General features: G+C 45.5%; 1 protein-coding gene across 2 annotated transcripts in view; it reads right to left on the bottom strand.

The window, feature by feature from the left end:
• Nucleotides 1-5,788: 5,788 nt before the first annotated feature.
• BUB1 (BUB1 mitotic checkpoint serine/threonine kinase) overlaps nt 5,789-26,314 on the bottom strand; it is a 51,012-nt gene continuing 30,486 nt past the window's right edge. For both annotated transcript variants that reach the window (XM_053313645.1, XM_053313652.1), the window contains exons 13-23: nt 23,039-23,137; nt 19,322-19,403; nt 16,917-16,998; nt 15,071-15,242; nt 14,425-14,562; nt 13,963-14,078; nt 12,054-12,215; nt 10,623-10,780; nt 10,355-10,532; nt 9,104-9,210; nt 5,789-6,465 (exon numbers count right to left, since the gene is read on the bottom strand). In XM_053313645.1, the coding sequence (XP_053169620.1) occupies nt 6,270-6,465; nt 9,104-9,210; nt 10,355-10,532; nt 10,623-10,780; nt 12,054-12,215; nt 13,963-14,078; nt 14,425-14,562; nt 15,071-15,242; nt 16,917-16,998; nt 19,322-19,403; nt 23,039-23,137 (1,490 nt within the window). In that variant the 3' untranslated portion in view covers nt 5,789-6,269. The remainder of the gene's footprint in view (nt 6,466-9,103; nt 9,211-10,354; nt 10,533-10,622; nt 10,781-12,053; nt 12,216-13,962; nt 14,079-14,424; nt 14,563-15,070; nt 15,243-16,916; nt 16,999-19,321; nt 19,404-23,038; nt 23,138-26,314) is intronic.

The raw sequence follows: 26,314 nt of genomic DNA, 5'->3' as shown, positions 1-26,314 counted from the left end.
GTAAAATCTGCCAGGGAAGGAATAGGTAGGTGTTTGGACTCCATTATTAATGCTTCTTTAAGGGAAGGCTACTTGCAAAAACATGTAGGAAGATGAAGTTAGATCCGCACTAGCATTAGTAGCATTACCAAGTCGGAAGGCTACAGGAATTGATGGAATAGCTACAGAAATATGGCAGGCAACAGAAGAAGAATCAGTCAAGGCTCTAACCAAACAATGCCAGCAAATTTGGAGAACGACACAGTGGCCAACAGATTGGAAGAAGCCAGTCTACATACCCATACCAAAGAAAGGAGACTTAACAGATTGTACAAACCATTGTACAATATCTTTAATTTCACGTGCTAGCAAAATAATGCTCAAGATCATCCAATGCAAATTAGAGCCCTATGTGGAAAGGGAAATGGTGGATGTTCAAACTGGTTTCAGAAAAGGCCGAGGAAGCAGTGAGATAGAAAAGTATTGATGCTTTGTTTCTGGAAAAGACTTTTGAGGATACCATGGACAGTCAGGAAAACAAACAAATGGATCATAGAACAAATCAATCCAGAATTTTCATTTGAGGCACAAATGACCAGGCTCAAACCCTCATACTTTGGACGTATTATGCGAAAACCCAGCTCCCTTGAGAAGTCCATAATGCTGGGGAAGTTGAAGGAGAGAAGAGAAGTGGATAGACTTGATTACGACAGCAATGAATGCACCACTGAGAGACCTTAAAGGCCAAGTTGAAGACAGATCATCCTGGAGAGAATCTAGCTATGTGGTTGCTAAGAATCGACACCGACTTGACGGAAATTAATCAAAGGGAAGGCAAGATGCCATTGGGCCTCAAGCAGGCAGTGTTAAGACCACTATTTAAAAAGCCCTCCCTTGATGCCACCAATTTTTGATAATTATTGGCCTGTTTCAAATCTTCCCTTTTTAAGCAAGGTGATAAAGTGTACGGTGTCTGTGCAACTGCAAAGGGTGTTGGATGATATGGATTATCTAGAACCTTTTCAATCTGGCTTTCACCCTGGGTTAGGGACTGAAACTGCCTTGGTTGCCCTAGTGGATGACCTACATTGTGAACTAGAAAGGGAAGTTAGTTGTGCTGGACCTCTCAGCAGCATTCGATACCATCAACCATGGTATCCTTCCAGACTATCTCTCAGGTATAGGGACTGAGGGTGGGGTGCATTGGAGTGGTTCTAATCCTTTCAGGGGGGGCGGTCCAGAAGGTGGTGATGGGAGACTTTTGCTCAACTCCTTGGCCTCTGACGTCTTGCAAGGCTCAGTATTGTCCCCCATGTTGTCTAACATCTACATGAAACCGCTGGGTGAGGTCATCAGGAGGTTTGGACTGAAGTGTCATCAGTATGCAGATGACACTCAACTCCACCTTTCCCTGACATCCGATTCTAGATAGACATGCACGCCCGATGCACACAGGCACATCTACAGGTGAAACTCAGAAAATTAGAATATCGTGCAAAAGTCCATTCATTTCAGTGATGCAAATTAAAAGGTGAAACTGATATGAGACAGACGCATTACATGCAAAGCGAGATAAGTCAAGCCTTAATTTGTTATAATTGTGATGATCATGGTGTACAGCTCATGAAAACCCCAAATCCACAATCTCAGAAAATTAGAATATTACATGGAACCAAGAAGACAAGGATTGAAGAATAGAACAATATCGGACCTCTGAAAAGTATAAGCATGCATATGTATTCAGTACTTGGTTTGGGCCCCTTTTGCAGCAATTACTGCCTCAATGTGGCGTGGCATGGATGCTATCAGCCCTGTGGCACTGATGAGGTATTATGGAAGACCAGGATGCTTCATTAGCGGCCTTCAGCAATTCTGCATTGTTTGGTCTCATGTCTCTCATCCTTCTCTTGGCAATGCCCCATAGATTCTCTATGGGGTCAGGTCAGGCGAGTTTGCTGGCCAATCAAGCACAGTACACTGTATACTTTTCAGAGGTCCGATATTGTTCTATTCTTCAATCCTTGTCTTCTTGGTTCCATGTAATATTCTAATTTTCTGAGATTGTGGATTTGGGGTTTTCATGAGCTGTACACCATGATCATCACAATTATAACAAATTAAGGCTTGACTTATCTCGCTTTGCATGTAATGCGTCTGTCTCATATATCAGTTTCACCTTTTAATTTGCATTACTGAAATTAATGGACTTTTGCACGATATTCTAATTTTCCAAGTTTCACCTGTAGTACTTCAGGGTAAATCCAGTAAACGCAGCGGCAGGGAGGTATACCGCCACCCCAACAGGCTTCTTGGAAATCGTGCACCAGTGGGGGAGACGCAGTGCTGGGGGGAGTGCATCTTCCCCTGCCCTTAATGGTGGGCAGACACACACAGTCAAACCTTTGAGCTGGCCAGGGTTCGAACGAACCTGTTCAGAGGCCCGTAAGAGGGCTCTGAACAGTTTTGTGCACATTCCTAATGCCGGTCAGTAGAAAAGCCGGTCGGCATAGGGTGATTCAACCAGCTCTTCAATTGGGTTTGTACTTCCTTTGAAAGTGCAAGTGTGCAACTTATGAGTGGTGCTGGACCTGGCTCTGCTTTTGGATGGGCAGGTGGAGGTGGTGGCTGGGATGCCTTTGCACATCTTTAGCTAGTGTGCCAGCTGTGATCCTCTCAAGAAGGCAGACCCAGTCAGTTTCTCATGCCTTAGTCATGTCATGACTGATTACTGTGATGTGCTCTATGTAGGGCTGCCCTTGAAGAATATTCAGAAACATGTTGGTGCAGAATACAGCTGCCAGGGTCCTCCCAAACTGCTCATTCAGAGCATGTCACACACATTTTGAAAGAGCTGCACTGGCTGCCAATTTGTTTCCAGATCCAATTCAAGGTGTTAAAGCCTTTAACAGTTTGGGACCTGGATATGTGAAAGAACACCTGCTCCCAAAGGTTTATGCCCACCCAACAAGGTAGTGGGGGGGGGCCGCTTTGCTCCATGTCCCGACATTGAGGCTTAGTTGCTGTGCATGGGGCACAGGGCCTTCTCTGTTGTTTCCCCCGGGCTCTTGAATGCTCTCCCAGTGAATGTCCATTCTTTGACATCTGTGGCAGCTTTTTAAAAACTACTAAAGACCTTTTTATTTGTTCAAGCTTTTGCCTCTCAGGTGCTGCCAGATATCTCAGATTTCCTACTTTGGTTTATTTGTGTCATGCTTGTTATTTGCTGTGTTGTGGTTTTTACTGATTTTAAGGATTTAAATGTCATCTTTATGAAATGTTGTATTTTAACTTTTGTAAACCACCTTGGGCTGCCTTATGAAAGGTGGTATAAAAATTGAATAAGTAATCCCTGCCATAGGAAAACACCACTGCAACTGTTTCTATCAAGCAAGCAGAGTGTCTACTACAGATACTGAAAAACACATCAAGGAACCATGTGCATGATGGGAGTTAGCCTCCTTCACTTTGAAGCGAGAGCATCATGTCCACATCTGTCTGACCTGCCATTCAACAATCCCTCTAATCTTGTCTAAAGGTACAATTGTGCTGTCAAGTTGGTGTCAACTCCTGGCAACCACAGAGCCATGTGGTTTTCTTTGGTAGAATACAGGAGGGGTTTACCATTGCCATCTCCTGCACAGTGCGAGATGATGCCTTTCAGCATCTTCCTATATCGCTACTGCCTAATATAGGTGTTTCCCATAGTCTGGGAAACATAGCAGTGGGGATTTGAACCAGCAACCTCTTGCTCCCTATCCAAGTTACTTCCCTGCTACACAGGAGAAATGGACACTTCATACTTCACCTACCCTGTAGAGATGGTATCTGAAAACTCTCTGAACTACGGCCAGGTAGCAGTCCCTCTACTCAGTAGAACCTCTCCCCTTCCTCATTGGCTGGGGAGCTATCAGCCTGAGCCCTCATGGAATATCTCTGATTGGTGGAAGAAGCTCACCACCCTTCCAGGTGTTCTGCTTAAAACTCTTTTAGAAGTTATTACCTTTTCGAAACCAGTTACTTTTCCATCTACGGGCTGAACCATTCTTCATCAAGATGTGTAACTGCTTTGCTTTAGAAAGTCAGGCGTTAGGAATGACTTTTGCTTTATTTTCTCCACTGCCTACCTGTTCCCCGACCCACCTTGGGTCCTGTAGATTAATAAAGTAATCTTTTAGAAAGAACAATCTCACCTTTTGTGTGCATTGTTCAGACTCTGGAGTTGCAGCTCCCCACACACTGACCGTTTGGATGAGCTACTTAAAGGGAAAGGGTGAACTAAGCCCAGCTCGTGCGCTGCAGAAGACAGAGGCAATCTTCCAAAGGTTGGTTCAGACCCAAACTTGAGTTCTCTCAGGAAGCAGAGTGGTTGCAGTGACTACCAGACACTGCACTGGAGCAGGGGTGGGTGAGTTAGACTGCCCAAACCCCAGTGGGTTCCTTTAAAACTCATTACAAAACAAAATGTACAGAAACAAAACCAGGATCTGTTGTGAACCAACAGATTCTAGTTTATTCTAATTAAAAAAATTAAATTTTAATGTATTTAACATGTTTTTTTCTATAATTTTTATCTTTTAATGAATTTTAAATGTATTATATTGTATATTTTAATTCTGTACACTGCCTAGAGATTTTTATACTAAGTGATATATAAATTCAAATAAATAAATAAAATTGAAATAAACCACTTCAAATCTTAGGTTCAGATCATGGTTTGCATATCTACCTACTGATAATTACATACTCCACAAAGCTTATGCTACAATAAGTATTAGTTTTTTAAATGCACAAAACTCCTTTGTTTCCTCCCTTTTCTTAGTTTCTAAAGCTTTGGATTACTGGGTGTCCCTCTCAGACTTTACTGACCACCTCCCCATCTATTTCCAAAAGAGCTGGAAATATTACGATCTATCAACACATAACTGGAGCATCTAAGGGTGAGAGGGAGGTACTGTCCATCTTGGGGTGTCTTGCAGATATGTTGGATTCATCAAAATCTAAAGGGAAAAATCTAGAAGGTAAGACACACACACACACACACCCCAAAAACCACCCCAATGTAATGAAATGGAGCAGAGTATTTACAGATTCAGAGGGCACTTGACAACCAGGTAGGCAGAGATAATGGGAAACAGCGGCAAAGAGAAGGGAAGAAGGGCTTGAACCAAGAGTGGGGAATGTCTCTGCTTGAAGAATACTCCCCTCAAGCTGGTCCCTTCTGCTACTGAGCAGGGAGAATGTTTAAAACAGTTTCATTTTCTCACCAGGCATGGCACAGCTTTCTGTTTTTAGCGGGGGAAGGGGCTTGACACATTTAAACTGTTAAGGTGTGTGGGGTTAACCTCCCCCCACCCAAATAACAAAAACTCTATGTGCGTGTGTACCATACTGGGGAATGAAGGCGGTGGGGTGAGTTGCACAACGAATCCGCTGATCACTGTACAGTCGTCCCTCGCCTATTGTGGTTTTCCCAATCGCGGATTAGAGTATCCGCAACTGGGAAATACGACCTGAGTATCTGCAGTCTGGTGGGGTGGTGGTTTGTTTTTACAATTTCAGGAGTCCAGGGGGCATTCTTTCCATTATTTACCTTTTTTCTAGTCACTTCACAACTGTGATTCCCCTAATCCTGTTTGCCATTGAAACTGAATGGAACCCTCACAGTTGGCGAGGGACAACTGTATTTGCCCACACGCCCAGAATCACACAATGAAGTAGCAACAATTGCTATTAGATATAAAACTATTTCACAATCCTGTTCCCTCCCTACAACCTCAGCAAAAAATGAAAACATTAAACTCAGTCCCTCAGCTATTAACTCTTGCAACTTTAGGGCCGGTCTTTTTATTTAACACATTTCTACTCTGCCCCTCCAGTACAGTACTGCTCGGGGCGGCTGGATTAAAACAGAGCCAGGACTGAGCAGCATCAGTATTCCTTCCCCCCCCAAAAGTAAAATATGCACATGAAGTAAGACCCTTATTAGAGCTGGAATTCCAGCTGACTTTTGTATTTCCCACCACCACCACAGGCTCAAGTAACATATGCACACCAAGCTATACTGCAACATTTTGTTGCAGGTCTATACACAGTCTCTGCTAAAAAGCTGGTAAACATTTGTTCATGTAGCACACTTTCACAGTGCTGGCAGGTTTTATTTGTGTAAGAACAATCAAGATTTCGTCATTGTATCGCTCAAGCAGAAAAGCCTGTTCTGCACCAGCGTATAGAAGCTCGTCCATTTAAGCCGCACTTTCTGCCGAAGACTTCTTTGCCAAGTTGTTGAGGTTTTACTTGCGTGACCGTTTATTTTCCACCAGCAATACTGCAAGCCTGTTACGAAGAGCTTTTACTTTGTTAGCATACGAACTCAGAAAAAAGTCTCTCAGTTTTGTTCGTAAGGCTCCCAATGAAGGCAGGTGGTTGCAGTCTTGTATATTGAGCAAGGTGTAAAAGAAATCAGTCCAGACTTCTGCATTAGGGACCCTGGAAGGATAACCAAAAGGGAATGTTAAGGGATAATTAAGCTCACTTGCACTCTTTGGAAACTTGCTGCATCCTAGTAAGCACTAGTGTAAGATGCCAATATTGGGTCTCTCCCAACCAAGAACGCACTGGGTACTAGATTAAAGACCTATTCAAACAATAGGCTGTACAAGTGTACAAATGTCTATACACTCATACATGTGCTTGTGTGAATGACTGAATCTACATTCATTTTAAAAATGAACCTAGATAAAGGTAAAGTGTGCCATCAAGATGATTTCAGCTCTTGGTGACCACAGAGCCCAGTGATTTTCTTTTGGTAGAATAAAGGAGGGGGTTTACCATTGTCTCTTCCCGCACAGTATGAGATGATGCCTTTCAGCATCTCCCTGTATTGCTGCTTCCCCATATAGGTGTTTCCCATAGTCTGGGAAACATACCAAACCAGTCACCTTCTGCTTGTTAGTCAAGCATTTCCCCGCAGCGCCAACATGGATACAGGCTCCTGAATGCACGGTTGTGTTCAACATGTGTGAAAAACTGTTCGTGTGTACGTTGAACACTTGTTATAGACGTGTTGCTCACATTGTGTGAATAGGGCTAACTTAAAGGTAAAGTGTGCTGCTGAGTCAGCATCGACTCCTGGCGCCCACAGAGCCCTGCGGTTGTCTTTGGTAGAATACAGGAGGGGTTTACCACTGCCATCTTCTGTGCAGTATTAGATGATGCCTTTCAGTCTCTTCCTATATCGCTGCTGCCCCATATAGGTGTTCAGGGATTCAAACCAGCAACCTCTGACTTGCTCGTCAAGTCATTTCCCCGCTGCTCCATGTACTTCCGTCTTAAAATGCAGCCAATGGTATTTTTGGCAAGTGGCTGTTGGGTTAAATACCTTATGCATCATTTTAACTTGTCATTTTGCTAATAATAGGCATTTGGTTGTATGCTGTCTTAAGGTCTCTTTGCATCTGAATTATTTGGGTATATATCAGAACAGGACAAACACTGGCCCCAGAAAGTGCAGTGGGGAGAGGAACAATAGGCACCAACAGAGGTGCCACAAGTAAATAAAAGCACACCTGCATTCAAAAACTGCTGCCCTGCAGTCAAGTCAGTGCCGTTACCGCTACACCTGTCTACAGCTCCTAACCTGGGGTTCTGCAACACCCTTGGACGACAACTGCCATCACCCCCAGCCACAACAGCCTTTGGCCACTGTGGTTGGGAATGATAAGAGTTGCAGTCCAACATCAGCTGGAGGCCCATGGCTGGGAGTTCCTGGCCTCAGACAACCTACTGCAACGTAGTACACCTTTAGCCAGCTTTGCTATGCAGTAGGGCCTGTCTCACGAGTGATCATGGGGCAGCTGAGTGGGACAGGGGTGGCCAACCCACGTTCTGTCCCCAACATTTTATCACTACCAAGAGATGGTTTTTTAAAGCCAGGCTTTTAGAAACCCTTGAATATTTTAAATTGTTTTAAATCGTTGCGGTTTTAATAGTTCCTTTTATTGTGTTTTTATTGTACTTATTATTGTGAACCGCCTAGGGTTTTGCAGTCAGGCGGTATATAAACTAACCAACCAACCAACCTAACAACCCCACCCACCCCACCAACCCAACCAACTAACCATCATCAAGGGTGGATGAAAAGCCATCCTACCTAGCTCCCGGTTCCCACACTATCAACCTCCCCTGCCACCCCACTTGATTTCTGCAAACACGCAACTGCCAATCACGGCTCTCCTACCCTGGCTGGGTACTCCTCTGACCCCTTTTAGGGTTGTTTCAATACTGCTCTAGGAATGGTCTGATGTTCCCTGGGGACTTGTCAAGGGTTCCTCAACGAGAAGATCAGTACTAGTGAACAAACTCCCTTGAAAGATGGTAAGTCCACCCTGACTGAACTTCCTTGGCATTCTGCAGATAGGTGGATAATATGAGGTATACTCTAGGCATGACTCACGGGTCAACCTCACCAGTCACCCATTATCACTAGGAACATGCTCCGCAATTCTCTGCCATGCTCAGCAATTCTTCAGCAGACAAGTCAATGTGAAGAGCATAACCTGAAGGCAGGAAAGTTTAAAAATCGCTGGTTTTGATCCACCTGTTACCCTGGGATTGCAGAAGGGGATATTGACCTTTGCAACCAACCAGTGGAACAAGGCCATTGGGAGGCTACACTGCACACACATGCATTTCTTCCAGGAATAATACCATGACAAGAGGAAGACCAGCCAGAGAATCATCAGGGAGATTTCTTTTTCTTGTTCCCCACCCACCAGAGAGGACTCTGCACCCATTGCTAGTTGCCCTGGGACTGCAGAAGTGAAGGACAAAAGGTCCATCAGGTAGTTGCACCAGTCTCTCCAAGAAGGACCACCAGCAAGGGAAGAGCATCTTGGCCCCAGCCAGCAGCAAGGACTGATGTACAGCTCTTCACTTTGTATTGGCATTGTCAAATCAGCCTCCCTCTTCTACAGTTCCTCTCCACTCTCCTTCCCTGGCCTTATCTTTTTTTAAAGTTTGTGAGCTGGAGGAGTTGTGGCAGGGCCCCATGTCTCATACTCTGGGTGATACAAGCACTTGGAGACACAATTGAGAAGTGGGATACATGTACACTCAAGCAAACCACCTCCTGAAGACACCATCAGGCTTCCAGATCCCTTGCTCATTTCGCACTTTCATGTACGTGCCAAACAGCATGCAGTACACGGTTGCAGCAATTCCAAAATAGTCAGTCTAAAGGAGAAAAACGGGACATAGCTGTAGAAGTTGCCATAGCTATACAGAGGTGAGAAACAGTGTTCCTTGTAACAGGGAATCCCAGATATTGACTACAACTCCCAGCACTCCCAGCCAAAGACCATTGGTGGGGAAGATTAGAAATATTCCTTCTTCAAGTGTCAAGCCTAATAAGCCTTTCTACCTAAATAGCTGGGCAAAGGTTTCAGGACATGACCCAGGACAGGGCGTTCTCTGCAGGGGCTCCCTACATCATGGAATACTCCTCCCTGGAGAGCCATCAGATCCCCTCACTGGCTGCCTTGTAAAAATTTTTTTTACTGGGCTACATCCAGACTAAGTTAGGCATAACTGAGTTCCATTGAAATTAATGGGACTTAAACAGCCATTACCAAATTGTCTCATTGATTCAATGGTGTTTTGTTGTGACTAGTAGGAAATAGTGGGCAGCATCCAGATGTTTTCATCCCCCCTTCCCCCCACCCAGGACTTCAAGGTGGTGCACAAGTCTGTCTATCCCCCCATTTTATATTCACAACAATACTGTCATATAGGTTAGGCTGACACACAGCAACTAGTCCAAGGACATAGCCAAGCAGGAATCTGAATGCACATTTCCCAGTCCTAGTTCATCAGTGGACTTCAGAGCTGAAGGCAGAATTAGAAGTAAGGGCTTGAAATGATTCAAGTTAGGCATTAGGAGGGATTTCCTAAATGCAAGGATTGTTGGACAGTGAAACACTCTGCCACATGCAGTTGTAGGGTCTCCTTCACTGGAGGTTTACAGCCACCTGTCCGGGATGCTGCAGCAGTTTCCTGCATGGGGTGGTGGACTAGATGACCTCAAGATGTACCTTCCAACGCTAAAATTCTATGATTCTAATACCACACTTGCTAGCCTGATCTCAGAATTCCCAGACATCAACCGAGAATATTACTAATTGATTTTTTTTAAAAGAACTTTTGCATGGCACTTGCCATCCAAGAAGGGCCAACAGAAAGACCTGCCCTTAAAACAAATCTAAGAACAAAACTGTAGTCTTTCCATTACAATCTCCACAATCCGAATCAGGTGATATGATTTTATATAGGCTATAAACACACCCACAAATGTATAACCCACCCACCCCTGCCACCGCACCTGGTAAGTCCATGGTTTCTGTGCCTTCATTTCAGGACACTGAAATCCAGATGTTTCACACTTTCCTGTGAATACAGTTCCTTTGGGAAATAGGGTCATGTCTATGCTTTGGCCAAAGTCAATGATTGCTAAGCCATGAGACACATCGTCTACATCACAGGCATCGTTGTCCAAAAACCTGAGGGTTGGAAAGGAGCTGGGTGGTTATTGCCATGATACAACAAATCAACTCTCTTTCTGTCAAACTCTCACACTGTGAAATACTTGCCTTTCGCCAAAAACCATGTTGTCGGGTTTAACATCACCATGAATTATCCCACACTTGTGAAGCTCTTCTACCATGTGGAGAATGTGTATGGTGAAGTAGATAACCAGCGCTTGGGGCATCACCTTCTCAGTCAGCATTTTGTATGTGTTTATGGTGTCCTAAAGTTGAGGGAAAGTTGCTTAGACATCATGGAGCCACCACTGACCAAATGAAGAAATAAGGCTGCAATCCTGTCCAAACTTACCTAGGAGTAAGCCCCAAACATTGTGGGACTTGCAAGTGAATATTTTTAAAAAATATATTTTTATTTAACATATTTGTACACTGCCCACTACTGAAGTCTCTAGGCAGTTTACAACCAAGAAATATTAAGACAATTAACACATGTTAGTTCAAATCAAAATAACTAAACCATAAAAATTACTAAGTAACTTAAAATGCTTGGCTGAAGAGATGTCTTTAGTTGTTTCCTAAAAGCCATTAGTTTGCAATCATCTGTAAATCATCATTTTATCTCTATCAGGATTGTAATATGGTTTTAAAATACCTGACCGGACCAGTTTGGTCTGGCACACCTTAGAACGCTCCCTGCCACTGGTTAAAAATAATTTTATTTTTACCTTTAGCCCTTTCGGGGGGCTTCCTCGGGGGCAGGGGGTTGCAAAGGTTCCCCATCCCCACACTGGCCTCGTTAATCACCGCCGCAGCAGTGTTACTGCTTTTTCCGGCCCCATCAGGCCTCTGTAGCACGGTGGCCATTTTGCCCGCCAACACGCATGCGCAAATGGCCTCGGCAAAATGGCCACTGAGCCGAGCTACAGAGGCCTAAAGTGGCAAAAAAAAAAAAAAAAGCAGTAACACGGGCCGCGGTGGTGATTAAGAAGTCCGGCGGCAGGAGGGGAACTTTTGCGGACCTCCACCTCGTGGCCTAGAGGAAGCCCCCTGAAGGGGCTAAAGTTAACCCCCCCTCCAAAAAACCGTGAACCCCCCGAACCGTCGTTCTACTCGGGAACCATCAAACCGAACCAGTTCAACGCAGAACGGAACACCCCTCCCCGCTCAAACTGTTCACACATCCCTAAAAACAGGTGCATGTCTTTTTTTTTTTTTTTTAGGCAACCTGAGATGGAGCAGCTCTTATTTTGACAGGGGGCACATTCCAGAGCCTGAGGAAGCCAAAGAGAAGACCCAGACCTGAGTCACCACCAAACAAGCTGGTGGTGACTGTAAACAGATTTCCCCAAATAATCTCAATAGGCAGCAGGGTTCATGACAACTCTCTTAAATATAGAGAGAGTGAGGCTGCATGAGCACAGTCCACTGGGAAATTCTCTTGCACAAGCCCACTGAAATGAATGAAAGCTGCACTGCACATAAACGTGGCAGATGAATGTACATTTAAATTAGAGTCACAAATTATTTTACACTTACCAGCAAAGTTCCATAACCATAAAGCTCCCCCACTAAAATGCTTCCATTTCTGAAGACGTGAGCAGAAAAGAGGTGGATGAACAGATGCCGCACGCTTGGATTAAGCCTTTCATTCAGCTGAACATTGATATAGAATTCCCAAAGGTGTGCAGGCTTCTGAACCTACAAGTCAGAAGAAGGAAAGATTCAAACTAATTAATGGAAACTACTAGCGCAACCGCGAGAAATAGAATTGCTGCGATAATTACAGTAACACACACTTGGAATATTTGTCTAGGCCAATTCACCACTACTCTTCATTTAAAGAAGCACAAATGAGGGCCGAATTGGTTCATTTATGCAGGCTGCAGGCAGAATACCATCCAGACTGTCTTCCCCTGTACGAACTTGCCCAGTCTTTGAGATTATCATCTAGGTCAGTGGTCCAGGCCCTGCCTTGGTCAGGAGACACACTTGGAGGTGACCCAGAACAGAGCCTTCTCTGCAGTGGTCCCTAAGTGGTGGAATGCCTAGTAGGGATGTGCACGAGCTGGCTCAGCAGCTGCGGGCTGGGATCGGTACCTTCTAAAAGGAGGAATGCAGGTGCTTACCTGCTCCTCTGCCACCCCACTGCTCATCCAGGACCTGTGCTGGCATGCAAGAGACCATGCACCACGGCTTCCTTGTTCCTAGAAGTCTGCGTGTGGCGTCGGCATGCACATGACCAACATGCACAGGCTGCTGGGAACGAGGAAGCAGCTGAGTGTGGGCTTTTGCACGCCAGTCCTGGATGAGTGTTGGGGTGACCTGCGTTCCTCCTTTTTAAAGGAACCAATCCCTGCCCCACCAGACCTGCTCAGGTGTGGCCACCCGAACCAGTTCGGCACTTCCATCCTGAGGTGCCAAACCAGTTCGGGCACATCCTCACTGCCTAGAAAGAGTCATCAGACTCCACCACCATCACTACCAGCTGCCTTGTAACAATATTTTTATTTTGGCAAACATTCCCTGGCTATGCTGACTTCTGATATGACTGTGATATTTATGACTTTATCCTGCTGGTGTTTTATAATGGTTTATAAAAGTATGCATAAAAGTATAGACCATTATACTTTTAATTGGTTATTTTAAGGTTCTTTTTGTGGTATTTTTGTCTTTTGGTACACTACTTTAAGCTTTGTTTTTTAAACAGGAAAAGCAGCTTATAAATTTAACACATACATACATACATACATACATACATACATACATACATACATCAGCAGACCCCTTGCCTCTGACCTGGCCAGACCATGCACAAAGTAAAAGCATCCCCCAAGAATCCTCTGCAATAGCACAGTGAACACTAGAACATACTGACATTCAGCAAGGTCCTGAAATAGCCCAAGGTTGGTGGCTATTCAGTGCTGGCTGTGAAAATCAAAAGCTCAGCTCTTTCAAAGCAATGGAAATGAAAGAGAAAGGATTAGCAGCTTGAGACTTTTGGGGCAGTTATCTTTTTTTCCAGCTGATCTTGAGTGAGAAAAAGCAGTTTGTACATCTTCAGAAGTTCAGGTCCATGTTTAGCTTGCTGTCTAAGAACCAGATAATTTTCTATGTCCATGGCACACGTCTAGCCCTAGATGTACCCTTGTTTTAATCCCCAGGTACTTTTAGATAGTCACCTTAAGTGGCCCAGCGGGGAAATGCTTGACTAACAAGCAGAAGGTTGCCAAATCCCTGCTGGTACTATATTGGGCCGCAGCGATATAGGAAGATACTGAAAGGCATCATCTCATACTGCGCAGGAGGCAGCAATGGTAAACCCCTCCTGAATTCTACCAAAGAAAAACCACAGGGCTCTGTGGGTTCCAGGAGTCAAAATCAACTTGACGGCACACTTTACCTTTACCTTACTTCTAGACAGAAAATCAGAATCAAAACCACTTACTTTCAGCATTACTTTCCGATTATTTTTCGTGTTGTCCGCGTCAAGGACAGAAGCTTGATATATATTCCCAAAGGCTCCTTTGCCAAGTGAGCAGTCGATGTGGAAGGACGTGGATGCTGATGTGGACGAGAAAGAGGAGAAACACCAAGAATGTGTCTTAGAATATAGCAATCACTCCCGCCCCCCCCATTTTAAAACATGGCATACGTTAACTCTTCCGCCTCTCTGCAGTGCCCTCCCCAAGAATTCCATGCGCTTAAGGCCCCCAGCAAATTGCTAGCAAGATTCACTTCAAACCGTTCAAAAAATATTGTTACATTGCCTGAAATATGTTTGAAGGTAGTCAAGTTCACTGGTGAGCCTCAGCTTTATTTCCAGAAGCACCCAGTGAACCCAGCCTGGCCTCCATTTTCAGAACCGTCATTGTCCACATCATACAGTACAGAGCTGTGTGTGTCTTACCCAATTTGAGTTCAGTCTTCAGTTTGAAAGCTGGAAGGCTCGATTCCCATTCAAAAACACTGGAGGAGGCACTGATCTGTTTAGGCAGCCCCGACAGAAGCTGGTGGATTAAGTCGTTGTCCCAAGGATTCTCAATTGCTTCACAAAAGAAAGGCAACGGGTAAGTCATTGACACACGGATCAGTAAGACAAGATACTCTCATTGACAAGCACCATAAACACTTGAAAACTAAAAGTCTGGAAGAAAGAAACTGTGAGAGAAAGCACCCGGGTTCAGCCCTTGGGCCTTAGTCGCACATTAACTTGAACGTCTTACACTGGGAACATCTTGCCAGTGCTTCAATAACTTGACTGGCTCCTGCTCTGTTTCCGAGCCATTCGAAGCGACGGTGTTGCTCTTTAAAGCACTTACAGGGCCTGGGAACTGGCTAGAAAGCATGGGGGGTGGGGGCGAGAAGTGGGAGGAAAGCAGCCGGTTGGCCAGAAAGCCAGGCGTGCCAGCGGGGGGGGGGGGAGGGGAGCAGAAGCTGTGGGTGGGTAGGCCGGCCGGCAGTGCAGATGCTCTGCACTTGGCTTGGCCCAGCTAGTTTAAGATAATTCGGCACCTCCTCGTTCCGGGATCCATCATCCTAGTGTAATATTTTACCTTGAGTCACTGTGCAGGTGTGCCCCAAAGTGGAGCTGAAGGGCGTTGAAGCGAGCCGGGCAGCAGTGGCAAAATCTCTGGTGCTATTCGGACTCGGAGCCAGAGTTTTGTTGCAGTGATTAGCCCACACGGTGCAGTCCCCTGTCAGGCACTCGACTGGCTGGTTTTCTTCCTAAAGAAGACCACCAGCAAAACGCTGGTAAGTTTCGCTTCAAAACTTCCCAAACTGGAACATTAGTACTCATTGTGAAGGTTTCTTCTTGCTGGTGTAACGGAGGTCATCCATTGTGCGTTATCCCCACCCACTTGCTCCAGAAGGTAGGACCATGTAAATGAAGAGCTCTTGATGAGGCCCCTTGTGGGCAGATCCCTTCAGTTCAATTGAACAGATCGAGCAGAGACAGGAACACGAAAATAGAACTGACGTTGAGAAAGACAGAGGGGACAGATGAAAAACCACAGCAGTATACAGGCCACAAGCCTGAGAGCAGATCACTGCTGGGGTGAAACTGTTTAAATAACCTGGCAAACAATCAACGGAGGGTCTGCGAGATGAAAGGATAGTGTTTATAATGGAGGGCAAGAGACCCCGGTGAATCAATAAGTCATGCTCAACCTCCAAGCTTTAGCCAATCTGGGCTTGAGTGATAAATTGGCCCCAGAGATAGAAGATCCACCCTTAGAGGGAGGAAGAGTGGACTCTGCACTGCTAAGTAACATGATGTCTGAAAACCATGGCTTTCTGGGCCAGGAAGGAGCTACTAGGAGCTAATTAGGCATCTTGCAAGGAGTGGAATTAGAGGAAATGCAGTAGTAAAGGTGGCCATGGAATTGACAGTGCATCTACCGCCTGCACTGTTGGAAAACGTGACACAAACTTTGGCAGCCTGGAGTTTATGGGAGATGCAAACAGGTCTACTTGCGGCTCACCCAGCTGGGCGCTCAGAGCACTCCAGCACTAATGGTGGGTGCGGCGTCTGTTTAGACCAGGGGTAGGGAACCTTGGCCCTCCAGCTGTTTTTGAACTACAACTACAACTGTTTTTGAACTACAACTCCCAGCATGGCTGGGGATGCTGGGAGTTGTAGTTAAAAAAACAGCTGGAGGGCCAAGGCTCCCCACCCCTGGTTTAGACCAAGCTGGGTGCTTTGACAGAGTAGAGGAGCACAATGTGGTGGCCCATTCCCGACTGTGTGCTCCCAGACTGCGGTAGCTTTTAGAGCAACCAGAGCCAGGACTAGGACCCTGTCCCAGACCAGAGGCTTGAGAAGAAGCGCAGTAAAGATGAGTGGAGTCCTCCTTACTCCCCCTAGGGAGTAAGCTGCTGAGGAAGAGGGCTGCGCGTTCTTTTCAGGCCTCTGCTTGCTTTGAGTGGGAAACTCATCTTATTCCTATGCTTGGCCCTGAAGACCAGCACATTCACCCTCTTCTGACCAGACACCATGAAAAGGATGGTTAAAAAAAAAAAAAGAAGGCAAGGCTAAAGAACAAGAAATAATTGATCTCTTTTAAAAAAAAATAATAGGAGAACAAGAATCTGAAGAAAAGATAAGATGTAGGAGTTAAAGAATTGACAAAACCAGAAGGCACGGATTGCAATGAAAGAGGCGGCAAGAAGTGGCTATCTAGAGAGAAGGCAGGACAAGAACTGAATTGATCTGCTCACAAGGGGCCTCTTAAAGATCTCTTCATTTACATAGTCCTGCCTTCTGGAGCAAGCAGGTGGAGATAACCCACAATGGGTGACCTCCTACACCAGCAGAGAAATATTGTTATATTGAAATGGGCTTGAAGAGAAGTCTCTCTCTTTTTTAACACGTCTTTCTTATCAAGGACATTCACTTACTTCTGACTTGGTAGCACAGGCTACTGTGGGACGCTCTCTGAAAACTTTGACTTCTGTTGACTTTGGACGTGGCTGGGGAACCCTAACAAGGAAAGAGCTTAAGTTCAGAGCACATCTTTATCTAAGGCAACTTACAGAGAGGTCCATCGGCTCAAGATGGCAATCATTTTTAGGAAACATGGTCTGCAAAGTGCGAAATGGAATTCAGGAAGGAATACTTTCCAAAAAGGAATACTTTCAGGATAACTAAGTATAGTTGAGCAACTCATCTGGCCATAGTTCCTTTTAACTTCAGGAGCAGGGAATCCAATCCCCTGTTTTTTATCTGTCTCCCGTACTACAACTTCCAGATAATCCCTAGAAGTGGCATTTGATTGTTATCTCCACGTAACAATCCAGGCTGGAGGTGGCCTAAAGCCATCACTAGTAGCCACTGATAGACCTGTCCTCCATGAATCTCTCCAAGCCCATTTTAAAGCCATCACCAGATCCATTGGCAGAGAATTCTATAGAATAATTCATTTTGTTATCTGAGGTGTCAGGACCACACCCAAGTCAGAATGATCTGACTCCAAGTCAAATTCTGGGCACAATGGTGGGGAGAGTGGGGGGCAGGAGAGGGGAAATACAGGGATACAAGTCATCTATGGCAACACCCCTTCTTGCAAATTCTTTATTGCTTATATCCTTCTGAGCAACTTAGTCTCTTATCCTGGCTAAAACTTGCTTATTTTTAACAATGTAGCAGCATCAAATGCTCTCCAACCATTCTCTCTGAATTCTGACTCCACTGGGCCATCTCCAGCCAGAGGCATAATACCTCTCAATAGCAGTTGCAGGGGAGCAACAGCAGGAGAGAGGGCGTGCCCTCACCTCTTGCCTGCGGGCTCCCCAGAGGCATCAGGTAGACCAGGGTTTCTTAACCTTGGGCCCCCAGATGTTGTTGGACTAAAACTCCCAGAATCCCCAGACATGGCCTTTGTGGCTGGGGATTCTGGGTGTTGTAGTCCAACAACATCTGGGGGCCCAAGGTTAAGAAACCCTGAGGTAGACCACTGTGTGAAACAGGATGCTGGATTAGTTGGGCTTTGTGCCTGATCCAGTTGGGCTGTTCTTATGATGCCAGTGGAAAGGTGTTCATATTGGAAGATGCAGCACTGTAAGCAACAGAGCAGCCAAGTGTGCAGGTACCTGTAAACCTATCTTGAGATAAGGGTGTCTGCTTGCCTAGAACGGTCTGCAGAAATGCAAGTCAGACAACTGGCTGTGTACAATCTGCAATAAAAGAAGGCTCCTTTCCAATTGCATATTTATGTGTTTTGTTTTAGGCATTTAAAGTAACAAAGACTGGCTGTAAATGCCCAGCATGAACACACATACATAAATCTAAAATATGTCTATATATCTATATCTATACCTTTACTACCTACCTATATAGAGAGGGGAAGAGTGTGCATATATGTATAGTAAAAATAATCAGACAGCAGATGCCTTTCAATTCTAAGTTCACATATTTTATTTTAGGCATTTATACCCAGCCTTTTGAGTTATATACAATACAGGTTGAGTATCCCTTATCCAGACTGCTTGGAACCAGAAGTGTTCTGGATTTTTCCGGATTTTGGAATATTTGCATAATGAGATATCTTGGGCATGAGATCCAGAGCGCCAAAACAGACGCCAACAGAGCAGGCGCCAAACTGAGCAGGGAGTGGAGGAGGGGGGCTTTCCCTTTTCCCTCTAGCGCCAAAGCGAGAACATTAAACACATTTAAAAGCTTCACAATAGAAATAGAGCCTCAACTAGAGAGAATTACAGACAAAACCCCTGTCACTAACAGCCTTCTGAAATATATGTGCATATAAGTTTTGACTGCATGTTTAAAAGCAGCAAAATTGGGAATCTGCGAGTGAGTGAGTTGAGGCATTTTGTTTTTTGTTATGGTGCGGTGTCTGGATTTTGGAGCATTCTGGATGCCTAGATAAGGGATACTCAATCTGTATACATGCGTACAAGCAAACATAGCATATTTTGATTACACACATACATGTTGGCTCACATACCGTGCAACCCAACATGCACATTGCAAGCATGCAGTTGCTCAATGTGCTGTTGCATGGCTGCTGGAATTGTGCCAAGTGCATATATGTGCAAGTAATCCCATTGGAAGCCATGGGATTACTCACATGTAAACACAGTTTGTACAATTTGAATAGCTGCCCAACACTTGCATGCCCGCAATGTGCCAACATGCACCTTGAGTTGCGCGGTATGTGAATTTGCTTGACTTCACTTCCTATAACCTTCCTAAATGGGAAATTGTTAAAATCTGATTGCAAAGAGCATGATTAAAACTATGCCATGGCACAAGCCCTATGCACAATCTGCAGGCAGTTTCAACTTACCCATCATTCTCGTCTTCAAAGATTGTAAAAGGAGGTGCCTCAGCAGAAACAGTGGGCTTCATGCTGGCAGCCTCACTTGGCCCTAAAAAGGACAAGAGAGAGGAAGAAAGCGTGCTTTGGCAGTCTTACAAGGAAGGAGCCAAAGACACCCGGGGAGGACCTGAAGACACCTTGCACACATCCCTTGTCTCCAGGGATTCAGAGTTCATTCTGAACTGTTTATTTCTTATCCTACCATTACTCCAAGACTCCTAAGGCAGTGTACAAGAAACCCTCCCCTCCCCTGCTCAATTCTTCTTCACAGCAAGCCTGTGAGGTAAGCTGAGCCAGCTGCCCTCACTCTCAGCCCACCAGGATCACCCTGGAATTCACCACAGCACACACACAACCTCCCGTGCTTTGCGGGAGTGCCTCTAAAGCACTCAGCCTGGGACCAGGCAGCAAGGCCACACTGGAATGAGCCACAGTCAGGCTCACAGGTCCTTCTGCTCCCATCCAGGAGTGCTGCCACAAACTTCCACTGCCTGTGGAACTTCTACCACCCATGCCACAGACTGCCCAAACCTGCCCCACAGCATCCCATCCAAGATTATCAAATCTGAGATCATCCAAGCTCTGAGTCCTCTTTTAAAAAGCTAAAACAAGCCAAACACCATGTTCCTAAGTTCTCCATTCCTGTAATCACCACAGTTCTTCCACACAGCTGTTATGTTCCTTCATGAATTTGCGTGACCAGAAATGGGATGTGTGGGGCCTCACCGCCAGCATCTGCCCCACGGAGGCCTATGTTTCCCAATACCTTAATATCCACACACAAGCAACCAGGTGCCTGGGGCAAGTAGGAAGTGGTCCCCCAGGCTAGCAGGGGCTGACTACGGCCTAGTTCTCACTGAGGAGGGAAACCCAAGTCTGACTGAGATTGCCCACTTCAGACTGCAGGCAGGGGCTCACCCGACGGGACTGGTTTACTTCCAGTAATTGTTAAATATTTGCAACTTGCCTTTCAGAGCCACCTAATGGCGCATCCTGCCTAGAGAGCAGGAGGCTGTTGGTTCGAATCCCCACTGGTGTGTTTCCCAGACTATGGGAAACACCTATATTGGGCAGCAGTAATATAGGAAGGTGCTGAAAAGGCATCATCTCATACCGCACAGGAGGAAGACAATGGTAAACCCCTCCTGTATTCTATCAAGAAAACCACAGGGCTCTGTGGTTGCCAAGAATCGACACCAACTCGACAACACAACCAACCAGCCTTTCAATTAAAATACCACCTTCTACCACCACCCCCCGCAAAAAAAAAAGTGTTCCAAGGCTGTTCACTGTCGAAATTTAACAATTTTACACACACACACACACAAGTTTTAAAAGGAGCAACAGTTTACAAAAATGCATACTTCTGTTTTCTTTTAATTCCTGAAGCCCTGACAGAATGAAAGAAGTTTGAAGGAGACCAAACACAAAGTCATCTGCATAGCCCAGCCTCCACAGCAAGTGGGAGGAGTAACCCACCCCTGCAGTACCACCAGCTCTAGAGGATCCTAGCCCATCCTCCTTCCCAACACAAGACTTAAAGAGGCATATGTGAGATATCAGGCCGCCTCCCATCTGGGCAATGCCCAGGCCTAGAGCAGCCTAGCTTCAGCAAGGTGGCTGTCTCAGACCATCTTCTTGGAGAGAATCCCCACATTGGAACTCCCGCCTGCAGTCTGATTTTGTACAGTCCAGATATGGGCATACGACTCCAATGAGTAGGCAGCCTGGAATGCCCGATTTAGGAACATAGGAAGCTGCCATATATTGAGTCAGACCTTAGGTCCATCTAGGTCAGTATTGTCTACCCAGACTGGCAGCGGCTTCTCCAAGGCTGCAGGCAGGAATCTCTCTCAGCCCTATCTTGGAGATACTGCCAGGGAGGGAACTTGGAACCTTCTGCTCTTCCCAGAGCAGCTCCATCCCCTAAGGGGAATATCTTACAGTCCTCACACATCAAGTCTCCCTTTCATATGCAACCAGGGTAGACCCTGCTTAGCTAAAGAGGCAAGTCATGCTTGCTACCACAAGGCCAGCTCTCCTGTTTTATCTCCCCAGTATGAGTTTTCCCAATTCAGAGAGAAAGCCACCACACAAGTACAATTTAATAGTAAATGCTTTTAGTTCACACCAGAAGTCTCCTGCTTGTTTAACAAACAGCGGCTGGTCTGTCTGTAGAGTCCCACATAACAGAGACTCACTAATTTGCCACAAAATCAGTTATCTTCTTGTTCTCCTGCAGGGGTGGGCATTAGGTTATTTGGGAGCTACCACCCAGGTATTTGGGCTTGCGTCTCCCTCCCTTCCTTTCCAGCCACTACCACAAAACTGCTGGCTGAGTCACAACACTTTTAATCTCTCACTCTCTGGTGCTCAGGGTTAATTTTCTCATTAGGTTCTCTCTAGCTTCTTCTCCCACAAAGCAGCCTCTCTTGCTCCCTGCTTGCCCCACATCAAAACTGTCCTGGAATTCAAGGGTTTTGATGTAGGAGAGAAGAGCTGGTCTTGTGGTAGCAAGCATGACTTGTCCCCTTAGCTAAGCAGGGTCTGCCCTGGTTGCATCTGAATGGGAGACTTGATGTGTGAGCACTGCAAGATATTCCCCTCAGGGGATGAAGCCGCTCTGGGAAGAGCAGAAGGTTCCAAGTTCCCTCCATGGTATCTCCAAGGCAGGGCTGAGAGAGAGTTCCTGCCTGCAACCTTGGAGAAGCTGCTGCCAGTCTTTGAAGACAATACTGAGCTAGTCAGACTAGTGATCTGACTCAGTATATGGCAGCTTTCTATGTTAAAACCACTTATTTTGTCAATTTGCTTATAAATTTTTGTACAAGCTGCTATTTTGCAACTGGTTCTGTCTCTCTAAGCCGCCATTTTGTAACCATCATCACCAAGACTCGCGCCACCTTTCCAGCACTCAAAACTGATGTACAAAAAAACCTAAACTAACAAAACAACTCAAAGCTCCAAAAAATAAAAAGGAACAGCATACCAGCAAACTACCCATATACACAAACATTATATTCTGTGGCTCTATAACAGTGTACACAGAACACAGCAGCACCATCCCCCTATTGGCACACCAGCTCAGCAAGACCTGCCTCCATGCCAACGTACCCTGTAGCCCTCCCCCCAGTGACTACGGGCGCAGCGTTTGTCTGCAGAGGCAAGTGCTCTTTGTGGGGAGAGATCTTCCCCATGATCAGAAACATGGAGGTAGGGGTGGCTTGAAAGCATGTTCATGCTGAAGGGGGGCAGGTCCTGCCATGATGCTCCATGGAGCATTTGCAACTGTGTACAGCACACACACACACACACACACACACACACACAGTACTGAGTAGGGCTCAAGGGAGAGCGGAAATTGTAAGCCTCTGGGGGAGGCTCTTCCAAAGCTTTGAGGCAATTAATGTATTATATTTACCTGAATCCAAGACTAGGTCCCCTCCTCCCCAGTTCTTTGATATTCGATTGGGGGGGTCATCTTAAATTCAGGGTCTGCTTCCTTTTGAGTAAACAATATAACCTATATTTAACCCATATTTTTAAGCAGGGTCACCTTAAATTCAGGACCATCTTCTATTCAGGTGAATACAGTAAAGGTCCTTTTCATCACCATAGTTCTTACTTTGCAAGGAGACAGAACCTGAAGGAGGGCTTTCCAAACTTTCAGCTAATCATATCTACCTTGATTTCTACAGTAGGCTTCAAGTTCATCATCATCTTCTTCTGAAAGCATGGTAGTATCTCTGAATGACGGTACCTGGAATGCATCCATTATGAAACCTAGTGAGACAAAAAGGTGGGAAAGAAGAACATTCACTGGCCGGGTTTAACAAAACTAGTGGCCATGGACACCATGGCGACTGCCTCTTCCAACTCTGGCCAGAGTGGCATGAATGAGCTGATAAGTACGAGTCTCAGACAAGCTTTAGAAACTGCTATTTGTTCGGATCATTGGCGCAACCTTTAGGATGCAGGAAGCCAGTAAGTCATTCTCAAGGTGAGTTTGGGAAGTGGGACCAATTATCTTTGCTAATCAGAGTTAGCTGGGAGTTCAGGCTAAGAAAAAGCAGAAGAAAGCAAGCTTACAGACTATGGAGGTACATGGAAGAAAGAAAAGGGAGAATCATGCAGGGCAGAAATGGATATTTCCATTTCTTAGCTGGGATTATTTCCATTTCTTAGCTGGGATTCCTTATATCGGACTAGCACTTTAAACTCAGAACTACAGAGCAGAAGTTCTTAGGTCCCCCAAATCTTGTTGGACTACAACTCCCAGCTTCCCCAGCCGCAGTGGCCAAAAGTACTGGGGTACAGGTCCCTCAACTGCACGGTATAGTTAGGAAGTGTACAACTTTAACTGTGTTGAATATAACATGTGAAAAACTGTATGTGCATACAAATCTTGCATACACACACTACACAGATTTTACATGCATTGGATATTGTGGCTGCCTTCGGACATAACACAGAACCACAGGTCCAATGAACTCACAGTTTCGTGCACCCCTCCCCCTGCTCTTCCGTCTGAATTCAGATATCCAGGAGAGCTCTCCCTCTGCAGTCTTGCTGACTGCAGAGAGGAGGAGGAACTGGCTGACAAGGCTTCCTTCTTTACTGAAGGACAGCTGTGGCAGCCAACAGCAGTCAGAGTGAGGGAGGAGCTTCCTCTCAATTCCAGTTGCAGAAGTAGGAGAAAGATGCCAACATTCAGCATAACACTGGCACCATGGAACCAGAGGTCCAGGTGGCGGCCCTTGCTACAAACCAAAGGTACAAAACACAGTTAGAGGAGGGAAACCGTGGGTCCATTTTTTGACGAAACTGTGGTTGCCAGCATCGGAGGTAGAGTTTCTGAAACCAGAGGTCCCTTCACCTCCAGTTCCATGTTACATGCGAGTATGGCCAATGTGTGAATAGGGCCTTCGTTTTCCCTCTTTCAGGTTTGAAAGCTAGTCATCTGTTGGCTGCTGACTAGGTACTGAGTGGGACAACAAAATCAATGCTTTTCTTTCTTACTAAGACTTACCAGTGCTTACCGGGAAGAAGGCAAACCTCGTTGTTGCTTTTTGATGAGAAAAAGCAGACACTCTTATCCAGACTAATCCACATATACTAGGGGTGTGCATGAACCATTTGATCCCAAACCGGTTCGCTTTGAACTGGGCTGGTTTAACCACAAACCAGACCGGAGGCAGTTCAGTCCACAATGGAACCAAACCAAGCCTGGTTAGGGATCGAGGTGCTATGCCAATGTAAAGGGAAACCCGGTAAGGATCCCCCTTTGCAAGCAAAGCAGTGGGGGAATCCTTGAAATGTGTTCTAAAGTGTGGCCACGGGGCGGTGAGAGAAGTCGATTACGGTTCTTAGCGGCCCAGCGCTAACCGCTAGGACCTACTCCCCAGCACAGCCCAAGAGCCCAGCGCTCCCTCTGTAGCAACCTGGCAGCGCGGTTCCGGCCTCCACAGGGGTCAGAACCATGCCCCCACCACACAGGCAGGTTGCTGCAGAGGCAGCACTACACTCTTGGGCGGCACCAGGGAGGTGAGTGGTGGCATCGGCAGCCAGCACTGGGCCAGTAAGAACCTTAGTCTACTTCTCTCGCCACCCACCTTTTAGAATGCCTTTCAAGGATTCCCCCATCCCTTTGCTTGTAAAGGGGAATCCTCACCGGATTCCCCTGTACAGGTACAACCCCTTGAACCGTCAAACTCGTTCGGTCAAACGGAACCTAGGACAAGTGTTTTGGTTCGAATTAGAACAGAACCACAATTTTCAGTTTGTTCAAACTCTCATGCAATTTTGAGCTGAGGAGTCCCTGGCTATTAATACCCAGAAATCAAAGGGGATGGTATTTAGTAAGAGACAAAATAAATAAATAAATGGGTTATTAGTGGCAATAGCGTCCAACAGGTCAAAACGTATAAATATCTAGGTCTTGAGTTTCATGATCGGAATTCATGGAGATCCCATTGTATGTGGTCGCAAGTGCACAGAACATGGTTACAGCAATGTTAAAAAAAAATTCATACCGAGGGTGCTTACTATATTCCTGCTGCACTTAAGGGCCCAGATGTTGTATGGAATTCAAATCTTTTTGACAGGCAATTTACAACCGCTTGAGGCGGTACAGTCGAGATTTCTACGAGCCATTTTCCTGCTCCCGCGCTGTGTCTCGAATGCGGCAGGACTAATTAGGATTGTGGCCCTGGCTTGGCTACGTACGATTAGTTATTGGCTCAAAATCCATATTGATGGCTTAGGCCTTGTCCCATGGGCTTTAAAAGATGAATTTCAGTCGTCTTGGACCAAGAATGTCCAGGCCATCTTATTTATTTTATTGTTAGATATATCACCGTTCATTAAAAACAATCTCAAGGCGGTTTACAAAAGTTAAAACACATAATAAAAATGAATTAAAAGTAAATCTTGGGCAATTGTGGATTTTCAGATCAGTTTTTATGTTCCCTGGGTCCTGATGTAGCTAAAAAGATCTTGAAACAGAGGATTTTGGACCTAGAGAAACAAAGGGACCCGAGTGCAGCCTCCCTTGGAACTAACTGTGATAATTTTTTAAATTACCCTATACCAGTAGCTTATCTTATGCACTTGTCGGTCCTAAGTCAGAGGAGACCTTTTTCGCAAGCTCAGTTTAATGTTCTGCCCTCTGCGGTTTTGGAGGGAAGATATAAGATATTTCCCTGGAGGAATCACCTATGCCCTTGTGGCGCAGGAGATGCTGAGACAATCGCTCATGTTTTCCTCTATTGCCCTTTCTACAAATCTATTCACTCCAACTGGATTGAACCTCATCTTAGAAAATATCCAGGTCATTCCGATGAGTAATATGTTGCCTATTTTTTGTCAGATAAGGGAATCACTGGGTCCACGGCAAGATTTTGTGTAGTGGCTATAAAGATAAGGAATGAACAAATTAGTTTTTAAACATCTCTTTTTATA

Source organism: Hemicordylus capensis, chromosome 1 (assembly GCF_027244095.1).
Source record: "Hemicordylus capensis ecotype Gifberg chromosome 1, rHemCap1.1.pri, whole genome shotgun sequence".
NCBI lineage: Eukaryota > Metazoa > Chordata > Lepidosauria > Squamata > Cordylidae > Hemicordylus > Hemicordylus capensis.
This window is presented reverse-complemented; position numbering and strand designations above follow the sequence as displayed.